Source organism: Lytechinus variegatus, chromosome 5 (genome assembly GCF_018143015.1).
Source record: "Lytechinus variegatus isolate NC3 chromosome 5, Lvar_3.0, whole genome shotgun sequence".
Taxonomy (NCBI): Eukaryota; Metazoa; Echinodermata; class Echinoidea; order Temnopleuroida; family Toxopneustidae; genus Lytechinus; species Lytechinus variegatus.
The window spans coordinates 48544515-48566886 of record NC_054744.1 but is presented as its reverse complement, the minus strand read 5'-3'; the positions used below and the strand labels follow the sequence as shown (position 1 = coordinate 48566886).

At 36.5% G+C, this 22372-nt stretch overlaps 1 protein-coding gene across 3 annotated transcripts in view; it reads left to right on the top strand.

The window, feature by feature from the left end:
- Positions 1-14451: 14451 nt before the first annotated feature.
- LOC121416354 (peptidyl-glycine alpha-amidating monooxygenase B-like) overlaps positions 14452-22372 on the top strand; it is a 56748-nt gene continuing 48827 nt past the window's right edge. For 2 of the 3 annotated variants that reach the window (XM_041609928.1, XM_041609926.1), the window contains exons 1-2: positions 14452-14599; positions 18042-18572. In XM_041609928.1, the coding sequence (XP_041465862.1) occupies positions 18387-18572 (186 nt within the window). In that variant the 5' untranslated portion in view covers positions 14452-14599; positions 18042-18386. Of the gene's footprint in view, positions 14614-18041; positions 18573-22372 lie in introns of all 3 variants that reach the window. The other variant, XM_041609927.1, reaches the window with a different exon arrangement.

The following is a 22372-nucleotide window of genomic DNA, read 5'->3' as shown; positions in this document are numbered from 1 at the left end:
GTTTTCCTTTTTTCAAATTGTGTTTGCTCACTCATGCATGAATGAGGAATAATCTAAGTTATTACAAATGAAAGAAATAAGAGATCCTAAGCTTTACAATGATATGTCATTTGTCTATTGCATTTGCGATTAACATGATTAAGGCATGATAAATCATTTATAAATCTCGGTTTCGTTTTTTGTGGGACGCACTGTATAACCAAATAACTTTGACCAGAAATCGTGCGCAAATTTCCACGGTAAATGTTACGATTTATCGTAAATTTTAAGGGATTTTACACTGATTCCGCTGTTAATTTGGGTCTTTCGTAAATTGGGTCGGAAAAATATGGTTTCCCTGTAAAGATTACTGCAACAAACTATAACACAGGAAACGATGTCACCATTTTTCTCAATTCTGTTATATGAAATATGATATTCTCCATATTATCATATAAGTGTTAATTCCCAGGGAACTTAATCATATTAATGTGATCATGTCTTCCATGTGAACTTGTCTTTCATGTCTTAGGTGTAAACTGTCTTACATGTCTTTGGTGTAAACTTGTCTTTCATGTCTTTGGTGTAAACATGTCTTTCATGTGTTTGGTGTAAACTTGTCGTTCACGTGCAGTGTTTGACACGTTTGGTGCATGGGGCTTGTTTTTCGTGTATTTGGGGTAAACTTGTGTCATGTCTTTGGTGTAGACTTTTCTTTCATGTCTTTGGCATAAACTGTCCTTTATGTCTTTGGGGGTAAACTTGTCTTTCATGTCTTTGGTGTGGACTTTTCTTTCATGTATTAGGTGTAAACTTGTCTTTCATGTCTTTGGTGTAGACTTTTCTTTCATGTCGTAGGTGTAAACTGTCCTTCATGTATTTGGGGTGAACTTATCTGTCATGTCTTAGGTGTAGACTGCAATGGCAGAGCAAAAAAAGAAAAAAGGGAGAAAGAAGACAATAAAAAGGAAAAGAAGAAAGACAGAAGAAAAAAAGAGGAAACTAAGAGGAGGAAGAATGAAATAATGTGAGGGGAAGACTTGCCAAAATATCTTTCATATTACTATATACAATTTTTGCTTGCGCTTCGCGCCAGAATTGCCTGTTCAATGAGATTCAATATCAATCAATATACAAAACATATTTTAGCTCGGACATCGAGCTTTCGTAAAATTTTCGTTTTACGGTCTTACATATCAGCATTAAGCCCACGCTGCGTGGTCACATTGTTTGATTTGCCAAGTTCCTATTGTCTACTTGTATTCCATAATGTTCCATTAAACAAATGTATTCAGAATGCCCAGATTCTAGGTCTAATTCTAAAACATGCGCGATAGCCTGCATGTTCTTTATTTAGAATGTACTTAAATTATCCAGTTTCACATCAGAATATCAAAAATTGTCTGCTCACGCTTCACGATCGCATTATTAATGATTCCCAGTTAACTATTTCCTATTTATGATTTACAAAAATTAATATGAATAGAGTGTCCCGCTATTTTAGGTCTAAAATCTCAATTTTCTTCCTCTCGCGCTTCGCGTTCGAATCAATTGTTTACTTACATACCTATCCTATTTATTTATACAAAAAGTGCTTATAAAAATGACAATTTTTTAGGTCGGAATGTCAAAAAAAAATTGCTCGTGCTTCGCGCTCGTATTATTGAAATATATACCGTCTTCGTAGGTAACTGTAAGCAGTCCTTAACAGGTCCCTTTTCGGTAATGCTGAACAGTTAATAAAAATTTCTGCTCGCGCTTGGCGTTCGCAGTAACCATCTAGTTACATACGAATCTTGTGCAGGATCACACATAACATTGCCCAGAATATCAAATTTTCAGGACAAAGCACATGAAAGTAAAAAAAAAAAAATCGCTCGCGCTTCGCGCTCGCACTGTTTTTTTTTTATAAGGATCATGGGATTATTTCATGTTTATGTTATTTTATAGAATAAAATTAAGGTGTGACTGATCGGGTAAAATATAGGTGAAGATAATTTCAGGCCCCATCCCCTATTGACGAAAGTCGGATCCGCCCTTGTTCACACACACCGGAAAAATGGTGCCCCCCTTGAAAAAACAAGGACCCCCCAGTGCCCCCCCCAGGAAAAAAAATCCTAGCTACGCCACTGGTAAACTGTCCTTCATGTATTTGGGGTAAACTTGTCTTTCATCTCTTTGTTGTAAACTTTCTTGACACAATCAAGACCTTCCTTGCCAAATCTACAAATAAATTAATAAAATGCAAAACTGAAACAAAAACTGTGCGACGGTATGGCCCATTTGTTATGGCATTGTGTTTATCACCCATGTTATTGCTTTGTGAAAATAAGCGAAACATTGATAGACTGAAAATAAGCATGATTTGAACAGCTAACGTAAAATTATGATTTCATCTAATCATATAAGGAAAAAAGTGTTGAATGACATCATCAGTTCGGAATACGCATGACAGTGTGCATATGACTGTTTTCACAACATATTGCTAATACAAATTTAAAATCAATAAGATTTCAACCAACAGCTTTTTAACTTGTCAAAATCACACAATTATTTGGCTTTTACTAAATATCATAAAATACAATACGTAAGTGTGTGACATCACCCCCCCCCCCCTCTCTCTCTCTAATTTGCCTATATGGTTGTGAGTGCTAACTTTTTAAAACCAAAATATAGTTTTTCCTGTCCAATTTCAGTTTCGCCATTGTGCATCCAATAGTACAATTTGTGCATGCAATTTAGCACACGTATTTTTTCTATTTGTTTTATAACTTTCTCATGTTTATATTTTCCATTTTATGGGCTCACTATGTCCATATTAAAGATAAATTCCAGTTCTGGTAACGATCTCAAAAAGACTTTTTACAGAATCTAATATAATGACCACCCAAGTGTCTGTATGAATAAGAAATATGTACCAAAGGATTCTGGAAGAAATTGTGTAATTGCTGGGAAGTAAGCAAAATAGGCGTCACTTCCGTCGGGTCTTCCAGCAATAATAATACACTGTCCCACGTGTGCCTATCTGTGTTGGCGATCTTCAGTGTGAACATTTTTCAGCGTAGATTTCAAGATTTCACAAAGTTCAGTTTAGGTAACTGTACCAGATCTAGATCCTCGATGATATACTGACAAGCCTGGTTTTACAGACTTTCTCATGAAATCAGTGTTTACTGCAACTACTTGCATTTCTCTTTAACCCTAAAAAGACTGGGGGGGGGGAGCTGATTCACCCCCCCCCCCTCGACATTTTTCGCAATAAATCCGCCGCTTGAAATTTTTTGACCCCGTCGCTCGCTGACTTTTTACTTTCAAGTCTCACGCAACTTTTGAGACCAAAATTGTGACCCCTGGGTACGCGATTCCGAAATTACGCAACATTTCCTAAGAGCATGCAGACCCAATGTTACTCAAAAACGTGACTGTGTACAAATCCAATGCAAATAGTGTTTTTAGCCAAAATTCATAAATGTATCATTATTTTTCCTTTTACAGCTTAAAATCAATTTATTTTGTCTGTTTTATGGTCAAAACAACGTCCCCAACAATTTCCATTGAAAAAACAATAAAAAACAAAAAGTCGAAAAACAAAGAAATACATAAGAAATTTAGAAAACAATAGAATACATAAGAAAATAAATGTGATTTTGAATTTTTTTCAAAATGAATTTGATCAGATGCCTATCTAGAGTATGTGAAATAAAAATTAGCATTTTAGGGGCATTGTTTTATTAATTAGAGCAAAGTTATGATATTACGCATAAATTAGCATAATTACTGAGCAATGAGATTTTTCGCAGAATTTGATATTATAGTTTTGTAGATAATGCCATGGGTAACGCGCGTGCCAATTTTCGTGGCGGTTGCGCGATCGACGGCCGAGATCATAAGGGAGGGCTGAATCAGCCCCCCCCCCCCCAGTCTTCTTTGGCATCAAAATAGCCCGGTCTATTTAGGGTTAAGTTACCGAAAAAAATATAAATATCGGATGGCGAATTAACAAAGGGAAAATTTCCTGACATTTCCCTGTTTTAATTAATATGTCTTTTTTATCTTTGTAATTTTTTTGTTCTTAATGTATATTTTCTTGTATTTTGCACCATCTCTTCGATATATGCATTGACTAGAGACATAATCATAGCATGTATACAATATCATGATTTTCTTCTTTCATATTTACGTTTAATGTTCTTTTTATCTCGCATCTGTTTTCATATGACTTTAATCATTTAAAACAATAATCTTTTCATCAAAACTTAAGACATTGACTTCGATTTTCTTCCCTTATATAATTCTTTTTGAACCCTTTATATTCTAAAAAAAAACGTAATAACTAAATGTATATACTTGATATGATATCGTAATTGCAGATGGTATATAACTTCCAAAATAAGCAGGCCACTGCTTTTATGTAATTTACATGATTTTTTACAAGCATCTAAAGAATAATGTAAATTGTCCAGTGCAGTTTTATGAATGGTCACTGGTGGCACACATACTGCAGGTTGGGAAAAACAAGCGAAGAATGTTTGAATATGTATTACAAGTCATATACAGTGCTAAATTGAATGCACTAGTTATGAACATGGATACCCAATAGCGAAATTGAACGCTCTGTCTTCAGTCACGTGACCTCCGGTGTTAACTTGAGTGCACTATTGCGAATCTGAATGATGTTTTCACACTTATGATTGTTCTCAGGGTGACCAGATTTCACAAAATAAAAATACAGGACAATTGACAAACGAAGATCAACAAAGAAGCCCACACAAAGTGTTAGACTTGGGAAAAAAATATAGAGAATTGGAAGAGAAGGTGAACGAAAGAATAAAGGAGAGAAAGAAAGGAAATGATTGAGAAGGAAAGAAAATAAAGGAAAACAAAAAAAATAACAGAAAGTTAGAATAAATGAAGGATGAAAGAAATAATAAAAGGGATAAAAAAAAGGTTTCCGTCATTCTTTGAAATGAATATAGAAAGAAAGAAAGAAAGAGGAAGGGAAGATGAATAAAATGTCTGAAAGACAAAATAAAGGAGAGAATTAAAGGAGGAAAGGGTGAGAAAAAGAAGGAGGAAAGAAATAATGAAGAAAATAAACAAGTTTCCTTCATTCTTTGAAAGAAAGGAAGAAAGAATAAGGGAAAAGAATAAGAATGGAAAAAATAAAGAAAGGAAGAAAGAGCGGTTCAAGGGAAGAATGAAGGGAGGAGAGAACGCAAAAAAGAGAAAATAATGGGAGGATAGAAAGACCGAAAAGAAACATGAGACGAAGAGAAAAGGAAGCCAAGGTAATTATAAGGAAAGAAAGAATGAAGGAAATAAAAAAGGATATTTGATAAAGAAGGAAAGTAAGAGAAAGAAGGAAAGAAAGAAAAATGAACAGAGAGAGGGAAAAGAAAATGTCTATTGGAAAGAAAGAGAGGAAATAAAAATAGATGGAACAAAATAGGGCAAGCATAAAGGTTAGAGTAAGTATATAAAAGAAAGAAAAAGGGAAAAGTTCAAACTTCAAGTAAACATAATAATCCAATCATCTAATAAAAATCATAATTTTAATTGGTGTTTTTTTAAATGTATTATTGAAATTTAAGAAATAAAACGTTTTGGAAATGAATAAAATTTCAAAGTGAAACATATTGTCAAACTTAAAAATTAGGTGAAACATCGCGGCATCGTACACACCAAGACTCGAAACGAAAGCTGAAACAACTAGATCTATATGAGAAGCCAATAACTTGTTCCTCTGATTACATCTCTAAATCATTAATATGAAATCCATAGTATAATCATAAGAATTTCCCGCCGATTTTGTGATTATTTTGGTGGAAAAACTGTTTATCATGTGAGATTGTTTGCACAATTGAGAATTTGCTTCGATCCTATAGCCTAGCTAGTAGCCTGCCACACACAGGCAGGAGGCCAGTTCGTTTGCAATAATTGGGTTAGCAAGAAATCACCGCAGAACTTGCAAAAGTTTACAGTTATCGATTTAATTGTTGTCCCTGCTTCGTCAGCTGTTGGTTATTTAATGAAAATTCGTCTTTTTTTGAATGTCTTATCTACATTTTGTTCAATATTCTGAAATACGGGACAAATAGGTGTCCCGGGAAGGGTTTGTCGGGACGCCGGGACACAGGAACAAAATACGGGACAATCCCGGGAAATACGGGACGTCTGGTCACCCTGATTGTTCTATAGCCAAACTGAATGCCCATTTTGATTTTTTGGCGGCCCTATGGCGATTTTGAATTACTAGTTTGAATTTTTGGTTGCTCTTTAGCGAAATTGAAAGAACTATATCTATACTTTTGCATGCACTAAGTGCGAAATTGACCGGGAAAACTTATAATTGCGTTAGTTTTTCTTATCAAGAATTTCAAACTAATGTGTGTTTAATTTTGTGTTACTTTTATTACAAATGCAGAGTTTACAAGAGGCAACCTTTTAGAAAATAACAGCCAAGAACCAATCGGTTTTTCAATTTGATATTGCTTATGCATTTACAATAAATTCGGAAAGAATGACAGATAGAAAGTTTCATTCATTTCATTTGAATGGGCAAAAATTGCAAACAGTCGATAATAACAGGCCCAACTGGCTTGTTGGAAATTACTCTTCCAGTGAGAATTACATAAAACAAGCTAAACTGAAGTGAAGAAATAGAAACAAATTCAGTATGAGGCGATGGTGGAAGTTCTTTTTGACACTTTAAATGATTCGTTTCAATCATAGATTATGGCCTTCGATCAACATCCGTGGATTTGTTTTTCTCATTTTTAAACCTTCAAAGTAATTGGATTATACATGTTAAATGTCGTGAAGATGAAACATAATAATACTAGGTTATAGGGTTGTGCAGAAACTAAAATTGATACACCTATATTGTATTTAGTCACATAATGTTAATTATTTCATTACTCTCGCCACGTGAATATAATTGTTTCTCATGCAATGTTATTCTCATTGTACTTTCTTTTACACTTGGATAAAGCGTGAAAAATAATTTTCGTTTATTAGTACTATGCCAGTGAAAATAAATATTGTGCATGCTAGAGTATACTGTGTATAATTTGAAACTATACATGCTATACTTGTTATATAAATAGTTAACGGAAGAGGTAGGGAGAGAGGGAGTCCTAAGCTATTTTCAGGTAAAACTGTCTCCTTCCTCTTTTCAATTTCCTACCAACGACTTTAAACTTTATAGTACAGAATCTCAAAGTTTATTAGAGTTTACATGACGGAATAATAGTTTGAAACAGGGGCAGTGGATCATATTTTGGTTTGTGGGTTTGGAACAATACTGATAGTGTGATAAAAGATATAAGTCTTCGTTTGTTTGTGATATTTAAACAGTAAAATCATTGTGCAATATTGGGTTGGTATATGTTCAAAACGTTAAGAGAAATAAAAACAGGTTTTGATGAGGCTCTAACAAAAAAAAAGACGAAATTTCAAGTTGTAAAACCTGTTTTGTGGTCTGTAGTGGCGCTAATTACAACTCTTCTTTTATGTGCAGGTCATTGCAAATTAGACATCAAATTGAATTGAATTTATTTTCATACTTCGACACAAAATATAATGCCCTAAAATAAACAAACAAACAAGCCCCCCCCCCTAAAAATGTGAAACAGTTTTGTTAATAAGAATTTTCATCATTATCATTGGCTTGTCATCATGCCGGATGACTCGGCACTACATAGATAAGCGATTTTAATCAATTTTAATATAAGGCAATTGGTTACACTTCGTAATTCCAAAGCTTCGTAATTCCGAAGGTTCGTAATTCCGAAACACGTAAATTGCCTATACCTCGATGTTCGTTAATCCGAGCATTTGTGGTGTTATTCCGACGGTTCGTTTTTCCGAAGGTTCGATAATCCGAAAACGAAATAAGGTACGTTGTTCCGAAAGTTCGATAATCCGAAAACGAAATAAGATTCGTTGTTCCGAAGGTTCGTTAATACGAAAACGAAATAAGGTTCGTTGTTCCGAAGGTTCGTTAATCCGAAAACGAAATAAGGTTCGTTGTTCCGAAGGTTCGTTAATCCGAAAACGAAATAAGGTTCGTTTTTCCGAAGGTTCGTTAATCCAAAAAAGAAATAAGGTTCGTTAATCCGAAATGAGGTTCGTTTTTCCGAAGGTTCGTTAATCCGAAAACGAAATAAGGTTCGTTAATCCGAAAACAAAATAAGGTTCGTTAATCCGAAAAAATGAAAACCGGGAAAGCAGAGGCAGAGGCAAGGGGGGGGGGGCGGGGGACACTGTTGCCGTTCAATTGTAATGAGGGTGGGAAGGCAAGGGCGGACGAACGAATTTTCGTTTGAGGGTAAAGCCAAAAAATGAAACTCATGCGTCAAAATGGACACTTTTGTGATATATTCACCTTAAGATTATCATCTGCTTGAAGTCATTGTGTTTTTGATAGTGATTAAGTAGAGAAAAAACATTTTTGAAGTGATTTCTTATTATGGTAAAACGTATATTTAGGCTTTTTTCGGGAGAGAGTATAATGAGCGAGCGGCTTGGTAAACAAATTCAAAGTTGAAGTTGTAAAACGTTTTTGGGGGTCAATTATTCATTAAATGGCATTATTGTGAGGTGTTGCGAGTGTGAATCACAAGCTAAAACTTTAGGGTATTCCAATAAAAAAAAGAAAATAAGTTTTCAAAAATCCGAGCAGATTTCTGCTGTCATTAAATAGATGTGCATCTAACTAAAAAATCAACACGAGCGCAAAACGCCAGCTTAAACATACTGACCAGAAAAGGAACCTGTGAAAGAAAGCATTTAGTGACCTCTTTAGGATGCATACTTCACCAATCGAATGAGAGTGCGAAGCGCAAGCTGAAAATTTGCAATATTCCAGCATTCATGAAAACTTAACTTAACTTGTATACTTTAAAAAGAGTATTTTATTTCGAAAAAACACGAAAAACGGGATATTTATTTTTGAAAAAGGAACTTTCCCATTTTGGAAAATATTCATTTACCTGTTTTTTGTTACATTTGTGGGGTGCAAGTGCCCCCTGCCTCCCTCCCGGCGGATCCAACTTTCGTCAAATGGGGGGGCAAAAAAAAATTTCAGCCATATTTTCCTCGATCGGCAGCTTAAAGTTGATTTTTGTTTGTTTCTTTGAAAGGGTAGTCCTAACAGTCAATAATTAGCTTTATACTAATAAAGTAAATATGTAATAACATGATAAACCCTTTTTAAATAATGCGAGCGCGAGCTATATATTTTTTTATATGATGGGCAATATGTTTGTGATCTTCAAAACGAGATGCCTATGTAACTAAATTTAGATAATAACTGCGAGCAAGAAGCGCAAACAGAAATTTTAAATATATAAGCTCTGACCTGATCTAAAGGGGACATTTTAAGAACTTTTTGCAGTTAGCCATGAAGACGATGCGTGTTTCAACCAGTGGCGGCGGAACATATTTTCCTGGGGGGGGGGGGGCAAAGCAAAAAAAGGGGCCAATAGGGGCAATTTGGTGCAAACGTATATTTTCACCGTGAGATTATCATCTGTGTAAAGAGGTTGTGTGTTTTGTAGTAATTGAATTGAGCAAAATTTGTAAGTGATCACTGATTGATAAATTATATATTCACGTTTCATTTCTGCGAGCGTAGCGAGCAAGCGGTTTGGGGGGAAAGAAATCAAATATGAAGATGTAAATTTCGCCTTTTTGGTCAATTACTGTTTAAAGGGCATCATTGTGAGATGCTGCGAGCGAGTCAGGTGCTCAGACTTTTGGAAATTTCATGTAGGCCTAGAATGATAATACTGATAATAATGATATAGATATTATTTACCCTGGGAAGCCACTTCAGTTCCGAAAACTGTTCTCCCAGCTATTTTTTTTTTACAAGAATGCTTGGAATGTCCAGTTTTCAGGTTGGAAAATCGGAAAATTTTGGCTCACGTTTCTCGCTCGCATCAAGTATTGTTTATTGAGGAACTCATTCTATTCCTGGTTACAAAAAAGTATAAAATGTCCAGTTTTCAGGTGGAATATCACAAATTTTAAGCTTGCGGTTCGCGCTCTCATTATTTAGTTCGTGAGATATATATTCTATTCATGAGTCACTAAATGCAGTCCTTAAAAGATATAAACAAATTACAGCTCGCCCTCGAGTTAATTCTTTAGAAAGATACACATCTTTCTCACGATTACAAAAAAATGGTCAGAATGTTTAAGTTCACGTCTTGTTACAAGAAATGTCTACTAGTTTGAGCTTGCGATTCGCGCTTTCAACATCTCACAAGGATCATTATTAGTATTATTTTTATTACCAGCAGAAGCTGTTATTAAAAATGACATCCCCTCCAATACAAATGCTATAGAGGTTACTCGCACGCGACCAACACACTTGATCCCCGCATCTTTAAACCATTTGCTTAGGCAGCAATTGCTCAGATAAAATCGAAATTAGCCTAAGTTGATCAGGGCGCCTATTCTTATGATATGCTTTTGGCCACAACACACGCAGGTATCATCGATCGTTATTACTATCATTGCATGATATCGTGTAATCTTGTAATGACAACACCGTTTTTGTTACCAAAATAAATAATTTTCATGTTCGGAAATACGAACCTTATTTAATTTTCGGATTAACGAACCTTATTTCGTTTACGGATTGACTAACCTTCAGAATCACGAACCTCATTTCGTTTTCGGATTAACGAACCTTCGGAATTACGAACCTTATTTCGTTTTTGGATTGACGAACCTTCGGAATTACGAACCTTATTTTGTTTTCGGATTGACGAACCTTTGGAATTACGAAGGTTCGAAATTACGAATGTATGCGGCTAGTCCACTGTTTTGATTTATATTGTTATGTGACCACAACCGCGTTGCATTTCCACCTTTTACTTTTCTTGAAGTGCGTCAATTTTTTTATGTGCTGATCTCAACATGGGACCTCTGATTTATACATCCGATCCAAGGGACGGGATCAGTGGCGGCTCCATGGCGGGAATCATTATCTTACTACCTCCCCCCCCCCCCCCCGAAATTTTGAAGAACTGAAGAAAAAAAAATGTAAAGTACAAATTAAACAGGAGTTTTCACCCTTCAAGTTCCAGTTAGACAATTGTCCTATTCGGTCACTGTTAGCTCCAAAAAGTCACTAACATCTATTATGGCTAATTATCTCACAGTGTGTATCATGTTATTGGTTGAGAACTGCTAATTTAACTTGCTAAGATTTACCATCAAAATAAAATAACAAATTTTCTTGCACAATAAAAAGATAAAGAGCTCCTCTCCCTTAGACAGACAACTGAAATTATTTTATGGGGTGCCAAAAACTCCTATTTCCATGTAACCAAATTATTATAACATTTTGACATCACCTTTCACCAAAGAAAAAGCTGCATCTTCAATGCCTAATTATTTTCTAGCATCAAGGCACACTACTCAACCGGTGTGTTGGCTCCATTGCAAGAGCGTCAATAATTGGGCAAAGCAAATTTTCGGAATATTTTATTTCAAGTCTACTTCGACCAATAAAATATGGACTGGACTTTTTTTTACTTTAACCCTATCTAGGCCGGGGTATTTTCGGAGTTTTTTTTTTCATGCGAATTATTATTACGTAATTGTGATAATTTATGCGTAATTTTATGCGAAATCATACTTTTTCCTCTAACTCCATAAATAAAGCTCCAAATGTTCTAAATTTTGGCATAGAAACTTTTTGTGATGTTCTTAGCAAGTGTACATGAAAAAAATGTGATATCAGATCAATTTCTTATGCTTTATATTGTTTTTTGCAATTTCTTATGTATTTCTCTGTTTATTAGATCTTTTGTTTTTCATTGTTTCTTCAATGAAATTTGTTGGGGACTCTTCTAAGATCATAAACAGCATAAAATACATACATTTAGGCCAGCAAAACAAAAAATAATCATACATTTATGATTTTTGGTTGAAAACACAATTTACATTGACTTTGTACACGAAATCACGTTTTTGAGCAATTTTTGGTCTGACATGCACTTACATAACGTTGGGTAACTTCAGAACCGCGTACCCGGGTGAGGCAAAATTGGTCTCAAAAGCTGCTCAAGACATGAAAGTAAAAAGTCAGCGAGCAGCGCGGTCAAAAAATCGCGTGACTCGTTGAGGGGGGGGGCTCCGAGGCCCCCCCCGGCCTAGATAGGGTTAAGATATAAGCCAAGAAATAAACTTCACTCTGACTACCAAAATTATTCCCTGCACTGTAAAAAATATTGGGCAAAATTTTAACCAGCACGAGGGTAATTATATGTATCCAACCAATTTGGGGCAGTATTTTACCCAATGCGGGAAACATATTGTCCAGTAAGGTTAAAAAATAAGCAGAAATTACTTTAGAATGAGCAAATTTTCATCACACTGGATAAATAATAATCCCCAAAAGAAGTGCCCAATGTTGGTTGGATACATAATTACCATCATGGAGCATTTTTACCCAATATTTTTAAGAGTGTGGACAAAAAAGGTTTATTGTGTATTACAGAAATCAAATAGAATGAGTTCATGCTGTAGCTTTCATAGGCGGATCCAGGATACACAAGGGGGGGGGGCGGAAGGAGAAGGGAAAGAAAGGTTAAGACATGAACTTGTGACATAGAAAGGTGATTCAATATCAGACAATCTTTCAGGTCATTATTTCGCTCGCACTCTGCACTCGCATTATTCATCTGGTGAGATAAGTATATATCATTTTCAGGAGTTACTGCAAATAATCCTTTCCAAGTTCCTTTTCAAGACAGAATTATTTTGTGTAAATTTCAGCTCGCGCATCGCGCTCGATTTTGTAGCTTGCAAAAAGTTTTTTCCGTCTTTGCCCCCTCCTCCCTATGTTCGTGTTCTAATGAATGTATTTTAAGATGATTTTATATTCTAAGGAGATAAGGAATTAAATTGCGAGGCCCCACGGTGTGAAAACATTCGACGACGTAAATCAGTACGTGGCTTAGGTAAATAAAAGTTTCCATTGGAGCGTAAGGAATAGTTCTGATATTACAAGAATCTTTCATGCAAGGGGCACTGAGATCATGAATGATTTTGAAAACCATGGATTGCATATGTTTTTGTTGACGACATTCTAAAAATTCCCAGTTTAATATGATGTTGAGTTCGATATATATGTTTTATATGAGTATTATTCTTCCAGCTCCTGTTTTGCAGCTTTTGCAATTGTGTACTGACACATCGCACACTACAGACAGTATAGTAAAAAATATGAAGAATAATAATTGATTGGTAAATACATTTCAAGCTAGCCTTATTGTAGAAGACGGCCCAAAAAACGTTTCATCATCATCATCATCATCTGTACGGGAGGGTAGGTAATCCTGTACATCTCCCGGCCGTAAACACTTGATGCATAATGCGGGCGTACACGTCAGACAATTTAAATGTCTGCTTCACCAAAATAATTTAATCCGTGTTTGAATGGGTTGATGCTGGAGGACATTAATAGTATTGCAGGCAAACTATCCAAAATGATTGGATCACTTTTGAGTTAGCTTACTCGAAATTATGTTTGTCCCAATTTAAATGATGATCATCATACCCCGAGGGGGGGGGGGGGCACTTCCATTCACAAGTGGATACCATGCGCGACCATGGGGTCTCGAAAAGCACCCTAAACACGTAATTTCCATTTTCTGAAAATGCACCCCTTAACAAGTATTGGCGTTTGAAACCCTACCCTTAACAAGTATTGGAAACAAAACGATACTCTTGGCAAATGTTCCCTGAAATGAACCCCTAAACAAGTAAAGGAATGTTTCAGTTATTGTTACGGGTCCTTCGGTCGTCGGTTTTACCTTATTTGGTTTAGTACGACCCCACCTTCTACACCTCGCGCAAATCGGACCCTAAACACGAAGTGTTGGGGCAAAAAAGACATCCTTTATAAATCATTCTATCTTTGTTTTATCATCCCCGCAAATTCGACCCTAAACACGTAATTTTCCTAGCGAAATAGATACCCTTTTTTCATTATTTTTGTGTTTTTGACACCCTTATCACGTTACGTACGTAACGTGCCCTATCGTGAAAAAGACATCCTTTTTACTAACCCAGGGGGCTCCCGACCGCTACGCGGCCGGGAGCCCCCTGGGTTACCTTTTACGTGTTTTTTTGGTCGCGCATGGTATCTATGCACTCGTCAATGTAAGTGCCCCCCCCCCCCGGGTCAATAATCACTCCAATATATTTTGCACTTTCTTTAGGTAATGTGTGTATTTGAGTTTTGTCAGACGTGTATCAATCAGATATGATTATTTACGTCTGGGACCGACCTTTAACGTCACCATCCGAAAGACGTGACCAGGGCTCGAACCTCGAACCTCTGCATCAATTTGTAACTTCCCCACAGCTTGGATTACAGGCGCACGCCACAACGCCCTGTTTGACTATACTGAATCAGAAGCTCATAGGCCCGAGAAAGTCAATGATGGTAGAAGTTGGTACTGGTACATCGCCCTCATTGTACAGCTACATGACTGTTTTAGCTGAGAAGCTACGGTACATGTACTGAGCTAGCTAGCTTGCTGTATGCATTTAAGCGAGAGTAAACCGGTGGAGAGAGAGCTTGGGACCTGAAGAGGTAAATAAAATAAGGTTATGAACGCTATCTATATATCTACTGATATAACTCTATAGTGATTAATATTCAAGCTTTACGGAATTCGATTTGTATTTGTTTTAGCACCTCTAATGTGTTGAAATTAGTGAAGTAAGTGTGAGATAAATTGATTAAATTGCGAACATCTGTTTACGAGATGGCATCGTAATTGTGACTTTGTGTAATTGACAGCCGGCTGGCGCTGGTACCTACTACTAGACCTCGGCTCTGTTTACGTTTGTGTACTGTATTGATCGAGCTGGCCAGGGTCTATATACGACAAAACGTTATTGTCTTGTCTTTCCGTTAATGTCCACAATCATTGTCTTCTTGTCTTTCCGTTAATGCCCACATATGGGCATTTTCACGGTAATGACATTACATGGCACGATGTTTTCACACCTTTCATTTTGTGTATCTCTACTCTATACCGGTACTCTAGATCTAAACAACAAATGATGGGAGTTTGCTTTTGATAGAGTTAGTAAAGTGAACCTTGCTGTATACTCTGATACTAAGTTTTCCTATGTAACCACATTTTTTTAAGGCATCAGCAAGCAAAAATGTGTTGGTAACTGACATTACGCAAAAGGACATGCAATTTCAGGGTGTTCATTCAAATTGAAATATCTCATGTCCCTGAGAGTGAGAAGATGTTAATATACCTCCAGCTCCATTACTAGTGTCAAAATATTAAACAATTCGTTTTTGTCTTTTGGGGGCTACAACCATGCTGGTAACTGACATTACACTTAATTTGCCATAGAGATATTACACATTGAAGTCAAATCATTGGGAATGATGTGGAATCATTGTGTTGTATCTTCTGTGCAGGCTGGGCCTCACATGAAAGTGAGCTTGATGTGGAAGTATACCCGTCTTTTACCCGAGTTTCTAAGAACATTTCAATGAAAAAATTTTCTTAATTCCTTTCTTTGATTTGAAATTTTTTTATCATTACTTGTCGGTATTAACATTTACCAGTGCTATATGATTTTCAAAGGCATAATTTTCTTGGTACTTATGTGTATAAGGCTTTTAAAGTCATAAAAGTTTCATAATACTTCACATTTTTAATTATCAAAAGATAAATGTATGTTTTTACTTACTCGGGGGGGGGGGGGGTCATAGCAGCTACATGTTTTCCTATAGTAATTTAATATTACATTGACTTTACACAGATTTTTCTGACTATACACCCATAATATATTCATCAGTTTTATATCAATTGAATTTTTAAACCTTTTCCTTCTCCAACCTCCCCCTCCCCTCAAAAAAGGCAAAATGAATAAGGGTCTCCTCCCCTTGGCTACATGTACCCTGTAACCCCTCCCCCGAATCTCATGCAACCATGTAGTTTTATTGATTTCTATTATGGTCAGTGCAAGCAATGCTTGTTAATATCTGTCAGATTTCAATTCTCTTCATAATTTGTTTGATAATTTTCTTTGCTAATTTCTTTTTCAAGCTGTCAACAAAAAATAAACTCCAGCTTCGAAACTGAATCTGAATTATTTTTAAATTAGAAAAAAACAAAACACAGTTTTAGTAGATCCATGCAACATTGATCACAACTGTCATATTTCACCTTTCATCTATACTCGTAAACCAACAACAAAAATTGTATCACACATCCACACTACTAATACCCTTTTACACAGGATTTTCTTAGCCCCGGACTATCGCTAGCCCCGTACTATACTTAACCCCGTACTATTTTTTTCCCTTTTCACACATGCCAAATTGTTATTGCTAACCCCGGATAAGGAATGATTGCTTTTCACACACGAAACTCGCTAACCCCGGACTAGTGGTTTTTGTCGATCATTCGTAGTACAAGTACTTCACTCGTACACTTTTTACACACGCTAAAATTTCCTTAACCCCGTACTATAGGTGGGGCTAAATTGCCATTTAGCCCCACCTATAGTACGGGGTTAAGCTTAGCCCACTTTCGTTTTACACTAGCGATCTTAACCCCATACTATCGCTCTTAGCACCGCAATTGCTGGGATAACCCTGCTTTTTTGCAGGGCCAAATAATCCCGTACTAAAGGTGGGGTTAGCCCACTTTGCAAAAATGCTGTGTGAAAAGAAAGTGGGCTAAGCTTAACCCCGTACTATAGGTGGGGCTAAATGGCAATTTAGCCCCGCCTATAGTACGGGGTTAAGGAAATTTTAGCCTGTGTAAAAAGGGTATAACAGGCATAAAAACCAGGAATTTACTTTTAGCGAGGCAATGCTCAAAAGAATCCTAGAAACTAAAAAAGGGACACTGGAAATCCCCTTCATCAAAATGTTAAGCTTAAAAAATGTTGCAGATTTAGGCAATAGGTTTGGAAAAGTACCCCCCCCTCCCCGAAAACCAAACAAAAATCGTCTGATACAAACAATTACGTACTTGGTAAGTGCACGTACAAAACAATTTCATTGTAATTTTTTTTGCATGATGGGAATGCAACTTCCTTCATAATTTCATACAGTATTCCTTGTGAACTATACCTTTTAAAAGTCAGTAGCAAGCTCCTTCTGGTGTGACTTTTAAAGTGAGAGACTTCAATAACAAGTATACAATACACCGGGTGAACACCCTTCTCTTTTACGAATATATTGGTTTTAACGTGCATAGGTTGTGACTCTCCTATATGGTACGCTGGACCAACATTTGCGTCCTTTCCGATGGACGGAGTGTTTACCGACTGCATTCTCACCTGCACTGAATACAGTGGTGAGGCACGCTAACACACAATGCTAGAGCATCAGATTTTTTTGTTAGATGCATTTCGGCATGAGCGGGATTTGAACCCCTCACATTGAGATCTACGATCTTATCCGAAACATGCGCTCTAACCGACTGAGCTACGCTGCCTCCCTGTTCCAACATGACATTGTGAAATGTCCAACTCTACCTCCAGGTCGCTCAAGTCAAGACCAGAGTGACATGACAGCATTAAATTCTCTACCATTTATTTTGTCAGGGTGTGCGCTAATTCTTTCCAATTCTACTCGTACTTGTCCTAGCACACTACTACGATGTTAACCCTGGACTTGTCCGTGTAATACTAGGCAGACACATACTCTCCAAAATGGGGTAGAATGGGGTCGCATAGCACTCCAAATAAAAGGGGGAAAAATAAATTATATGCACTTACCTTGATTATGAATCTATCGTGACACAGAATCCTGATGTCGAGGCACAAACTGGAACCTCGAAAAAAGGAAAAGTTCTGTCTTGTTCGTCAATAATTGAAAACAAAATGGCTGATTGATACCGAGAACGAACGTGACGAGGTCTAACTTTTCCTTTTTTTGAGGGTCCAGTTTGTGCCTCGACCACAGGATTCTGTTTTTCAGACCATGAGGGTGACATTGTGCTTTCAAAGCAACAACAAATCATAACCCTTTCAACAATTTTTTTTTTCAGGTTGTGCATTGGAATGAAGACATTGCTTTGAGAATGGGATCAACAGACAAGGATGCTTGACCTCTGACCTACTCACCAAAATCACAAACATACATGTAGATCAGGACTGGGGAGAAGTATGCTTTGAGAAACTGGAAAAGTGCTATTTGTAACCATTTCTCAGAAGCTGGTTAATAAATTCACAGGCCATCTGATAATGAGATTCCTCTGTTAAAATATAACTTTACCTACAACTTCCCTATGTATTATTATCTAGATGAGTGACAGTACTAAATTTATTATTCCAACATTAAAGTGAGATTCAACTGATATTTATGAATATTGAAAGAAATTAATCTCGCCAAGATGACCAATATCTACGTGTATGTTCTCCTTCATGTGGTATGTGTGATGTTGTGGAACTTTTTGTCCATGTCGGATGCAAGAAATTACTACTATCAACCTTTCTCTCGGAGTAGAACACAATATACAAGACAAGAGAATGATTACTACACAATGGACATCCTCATGCCTGGAGTCAAACCATCAAGAGTAAGTCAAGGGTTATATGTAGGCCTACATGTAAATGTAGAAGTGTTTCTAAAAAAGGGTGTGGTAACCAAAGTTTAAAGGTCAGCTATTGAAGGAATAAATGATGTACATGTATTCTTGTGAATTTTATTCTTCACAACTGAGAAACTTTAAAAGTCAACTTTAATTTGACACCTTGCCCATGTCACAGAGTTCCATACATGTATGGTCCTTAAAATGGGAAGGGTACAGAACCTACTTTTTCCAAGTTTTTGGTTTTTGATAACAAACTGCAAAGAACCCACTTTCTTGTAAGGTTTGGGTTTCATCAGAGTTTTTCCCTGCAAATTTATATGTTATTCCTTTTCTATTTTTTTGGCAAAAAGAAGCTGCTGTAAACTGCTTATCTAAAAAAAGAGCCAATGGAGTAAATAAGAGAGTCAAAAGGGGCCTAAGCTTTCGATCCTAGAAGAATCTTCTTCGGAGGCAAATGGCAAACATATGAGGTGGAACAACCATGATATAGACCACAGACCTTCAACAGCAACACTGGAACAAGGAGACAAAACACCAATCAGGTTAATGAAGGGGATGAAAGAAAAGGAGTAGGCAGACACAAAGGGTAGTGTGAGTAAGGCGAAAGAAAGACCTCAAACCAAGAGGGATTAAGATAATGAGGCAGGCAACATCAAACAGGATCTGGAACAAAACAGTGATAGGGGTATGAGGAAGATATGAATAACAAGAGAATTAGTGAGAGGTGGGTCAAACAGGTAACAAAGAAAGGCATAATAAACTGGTGCATAAGAGTGGGGAAAAAAGGGAAAGAGAAGGGAACAACTGATAATGTGCAAAAGACATAAGTATGTATGATAGAGCATTCAACAAACTAAGAGAAGAAAGTAAGTGTAAAAATAAATCTGTAAGTATAAAAGTATATAAATATATCCAAAATGAAAAAATAATATATATACAAATGGTGTAACTGATATTGTAATCTGCTGGGTGTGAGGGGAAAAAACAGAAGACTATATAGTAGGAAAAAAACCCTGTATATATGGAAGGGAACCAAATTGCCCAAAAGGGTAAAAGCAAATTAAGAAGCTGATGCTGTATGAGAGAGGGGTGTATTGAGAAGAAAAAAACTAAACATAGTAAACATGAAAAAAAGCAAAATAAATAAGTGGTAAATCTAATCTAATCAAGATGGAAAGTGCGCTATATAAATCTTATGTAAACATACTTTTTTGGGGAAAAGTGGTGTCATCTAAATTAGGTCTTGTCCAAGGATGGAATGTCCCATACTTGAGGATTTTTCAAAAGTTATTTCTCATAATACAATTCTTGTATTGTTGCATCTCTGGAAAGTTCTAATTTATTATGTATGAAAATGTGTACCATAAAACGTTTCAAGAATATAGTTAACTTTTTAATTAAAAGTTAATTAAAAATTTGTTATGTATGGGACATTAACACACAATGTCAATAGGGAGATTTGTGTACAAAGTGAAGGTAGACAAACAAATTTAAAGAGTGCTCTAAAAAGTGATTATTGAACTTTTCTTCAGTATTTAAAGACGGATTTGTTATGAATACTGATTAATGAAAACAATCAAAGCAAAAAATTGTAAAAATGGAAAAATGTGAAGAAAGAAATAGAAATACATACTAAAGTAATTCATGAAACCATGAAAAACAAGAACAAAAAATTGTTGAAATGGCTAATTTCCGTTTCAGTCATATCATATGTCTCAATAGAACAAATAACTCTTATTTCCATATTTTGAATTATTTTAATTTTTGAAATTATTTGGAAAACTGTGTGTGTTCTCTATTGGGACAAACTAGTAACTGTATATGTAGCATGTCATTAATTAGAGGAATTTGGCTTTTGACATGAAACTTGCCTTTAGAGTGTTGTGACTTATCACACTAAGTTACAAGTTGTCAGATGAAACACTTTTAGAGGGGATCAGGACAACTGCCCTCAGGATAATTACCCTCCCCCAGACAGTTACCCCCCCCCGACAATTACCCCCTGGACAACTACCCCCCGGACAACTATCCCCCAGAAAATTACCCCTGGACAATTACCCCCCCCCCCCCGGACAATTACCCCTGGACAATAACCCCCGAAAACAATTACCCCCTGAGGTCAATTACCCCTGGACAATTGCCCCCAAGGAAAATTACCCCCTGGACAATTACCCCCAGAAAATCCCCCCTTCTCTCCAGCATCAATTCTAATTCTGTCCTCTGGGGTTATTGTCCAGGGGCGGTATTCTGAAAGCTCAATTAACGCTCAATTAGCATTTTGGTATTCTGAAAAAATGCCCCTTTCCTTATTTGGCAGGCTTATTTGGCGGTGCGCGCACTTGCAAGAGTACGCGTAATGACCGCACGTAGACTTAATTGAGTAGTTACGAGACTTTTGGTATTCTGAAAAGTCTCATAGCGCTCAATTAGCGGACTTTAGATAATGATGATAAGAGGTCCATTAAGTCTCATCATATCTTGCTAAATGTGGCTTTCATTTCGTATAAATATTGTCAAATCGGTTTAATACTGCGACCAAAATTAGGAGGAATGAAGAGAATAAGAGAGGGGTATAAAAAGGGAATTAGAATAAAGAGGGAAAAGGTAACAGTATATAGAAACAAGTAAAAGGACTATATTTGGTAATAAAGAAATTGGAAAAAGGGGAAAAGGAGACAGAAATTGTGTACTTATAGGGGAAATATGACTATTATTTTGTCTATATTTTATCAGCATCATAAACTATTTTGTTTTTGCACACTATTTTGACAATAATGAGATTGCCAAATCATGGTAGATGCAGCAATTTGCAGGGGTGATTTAAGCCTTGTTTCTGACAATGAAAAAATAAGCATACCGGCAGACCCTTTTAGTACAACGAATATAGAACAAAATACAAAAGAAAAAAATAGTGAGTGATGCCATCGTTTTCCCCACCTATAAAAACCTATATATGTCATGTTTTCACACCAAATTTTAATAAAATTTCGGCTTTTTTTAATTATGCTTGTTGGAGATGATTTCTGAAATATTTTTATTCAAATCAGCTTTTTGTTGGAGAAGATTTCTCATATATTGAAAAGTACGTAGTTTTTAAAATAAGTAGGAATTAAGTTAAAGAAGACCTCCCCCTCCCATCATGACCCCGAGACAGAAGCAAATAAAATATTGTAAAAAAAAAGGAAAAAAAAGAAAGCTACAAATGGATTCAAATAGGGGGTGTGAAAATCAGAACTCGTTCGAAAAAAGAGAAAAGCACAAAGGTACAATAAACGTGATAAATGAGAGAGAAAGAGAAAAGACAACAGTTAATTTCAACACCATAACGAACCTCTAATCTCCAATGCAAATGCTGTTAGCATTATTTTTCAGCAAAATTCTTTGTATCAAGATCGTGGTGCAGTGCACCTGCAGCAGCCGGCTAGCCGGGTGCTGCGCTGCAAGCCAGCAAAGTGAAGAGACACTGCGCGCTAGGAGAACGTTTTACATTGTAAGAGTGCATTTGATTGGCTAATTCGGCTCAGTAGGGGAGTGGCCTAAAGTGATTATTGAGCGCTAATAGTAGAAACTTACGAGACTTTTCAGAATACCCCCAGGGGTAATTTTCTGGGTGGGGGGGGGGGGGGTAATTGTCCGGGGGTAGTTGTCTTTGGGGTATTCCGGGGGGTAGTTGTCCGGGGAATAACTGTCCGGGTGGTAATCGCTCTTGGGGGTAATTGTCCTTGGGGGTAATTGTACGGGGGTAGTTGTCCGGGGGATAACTGTCCAGGGGGGTAATTTTCCAG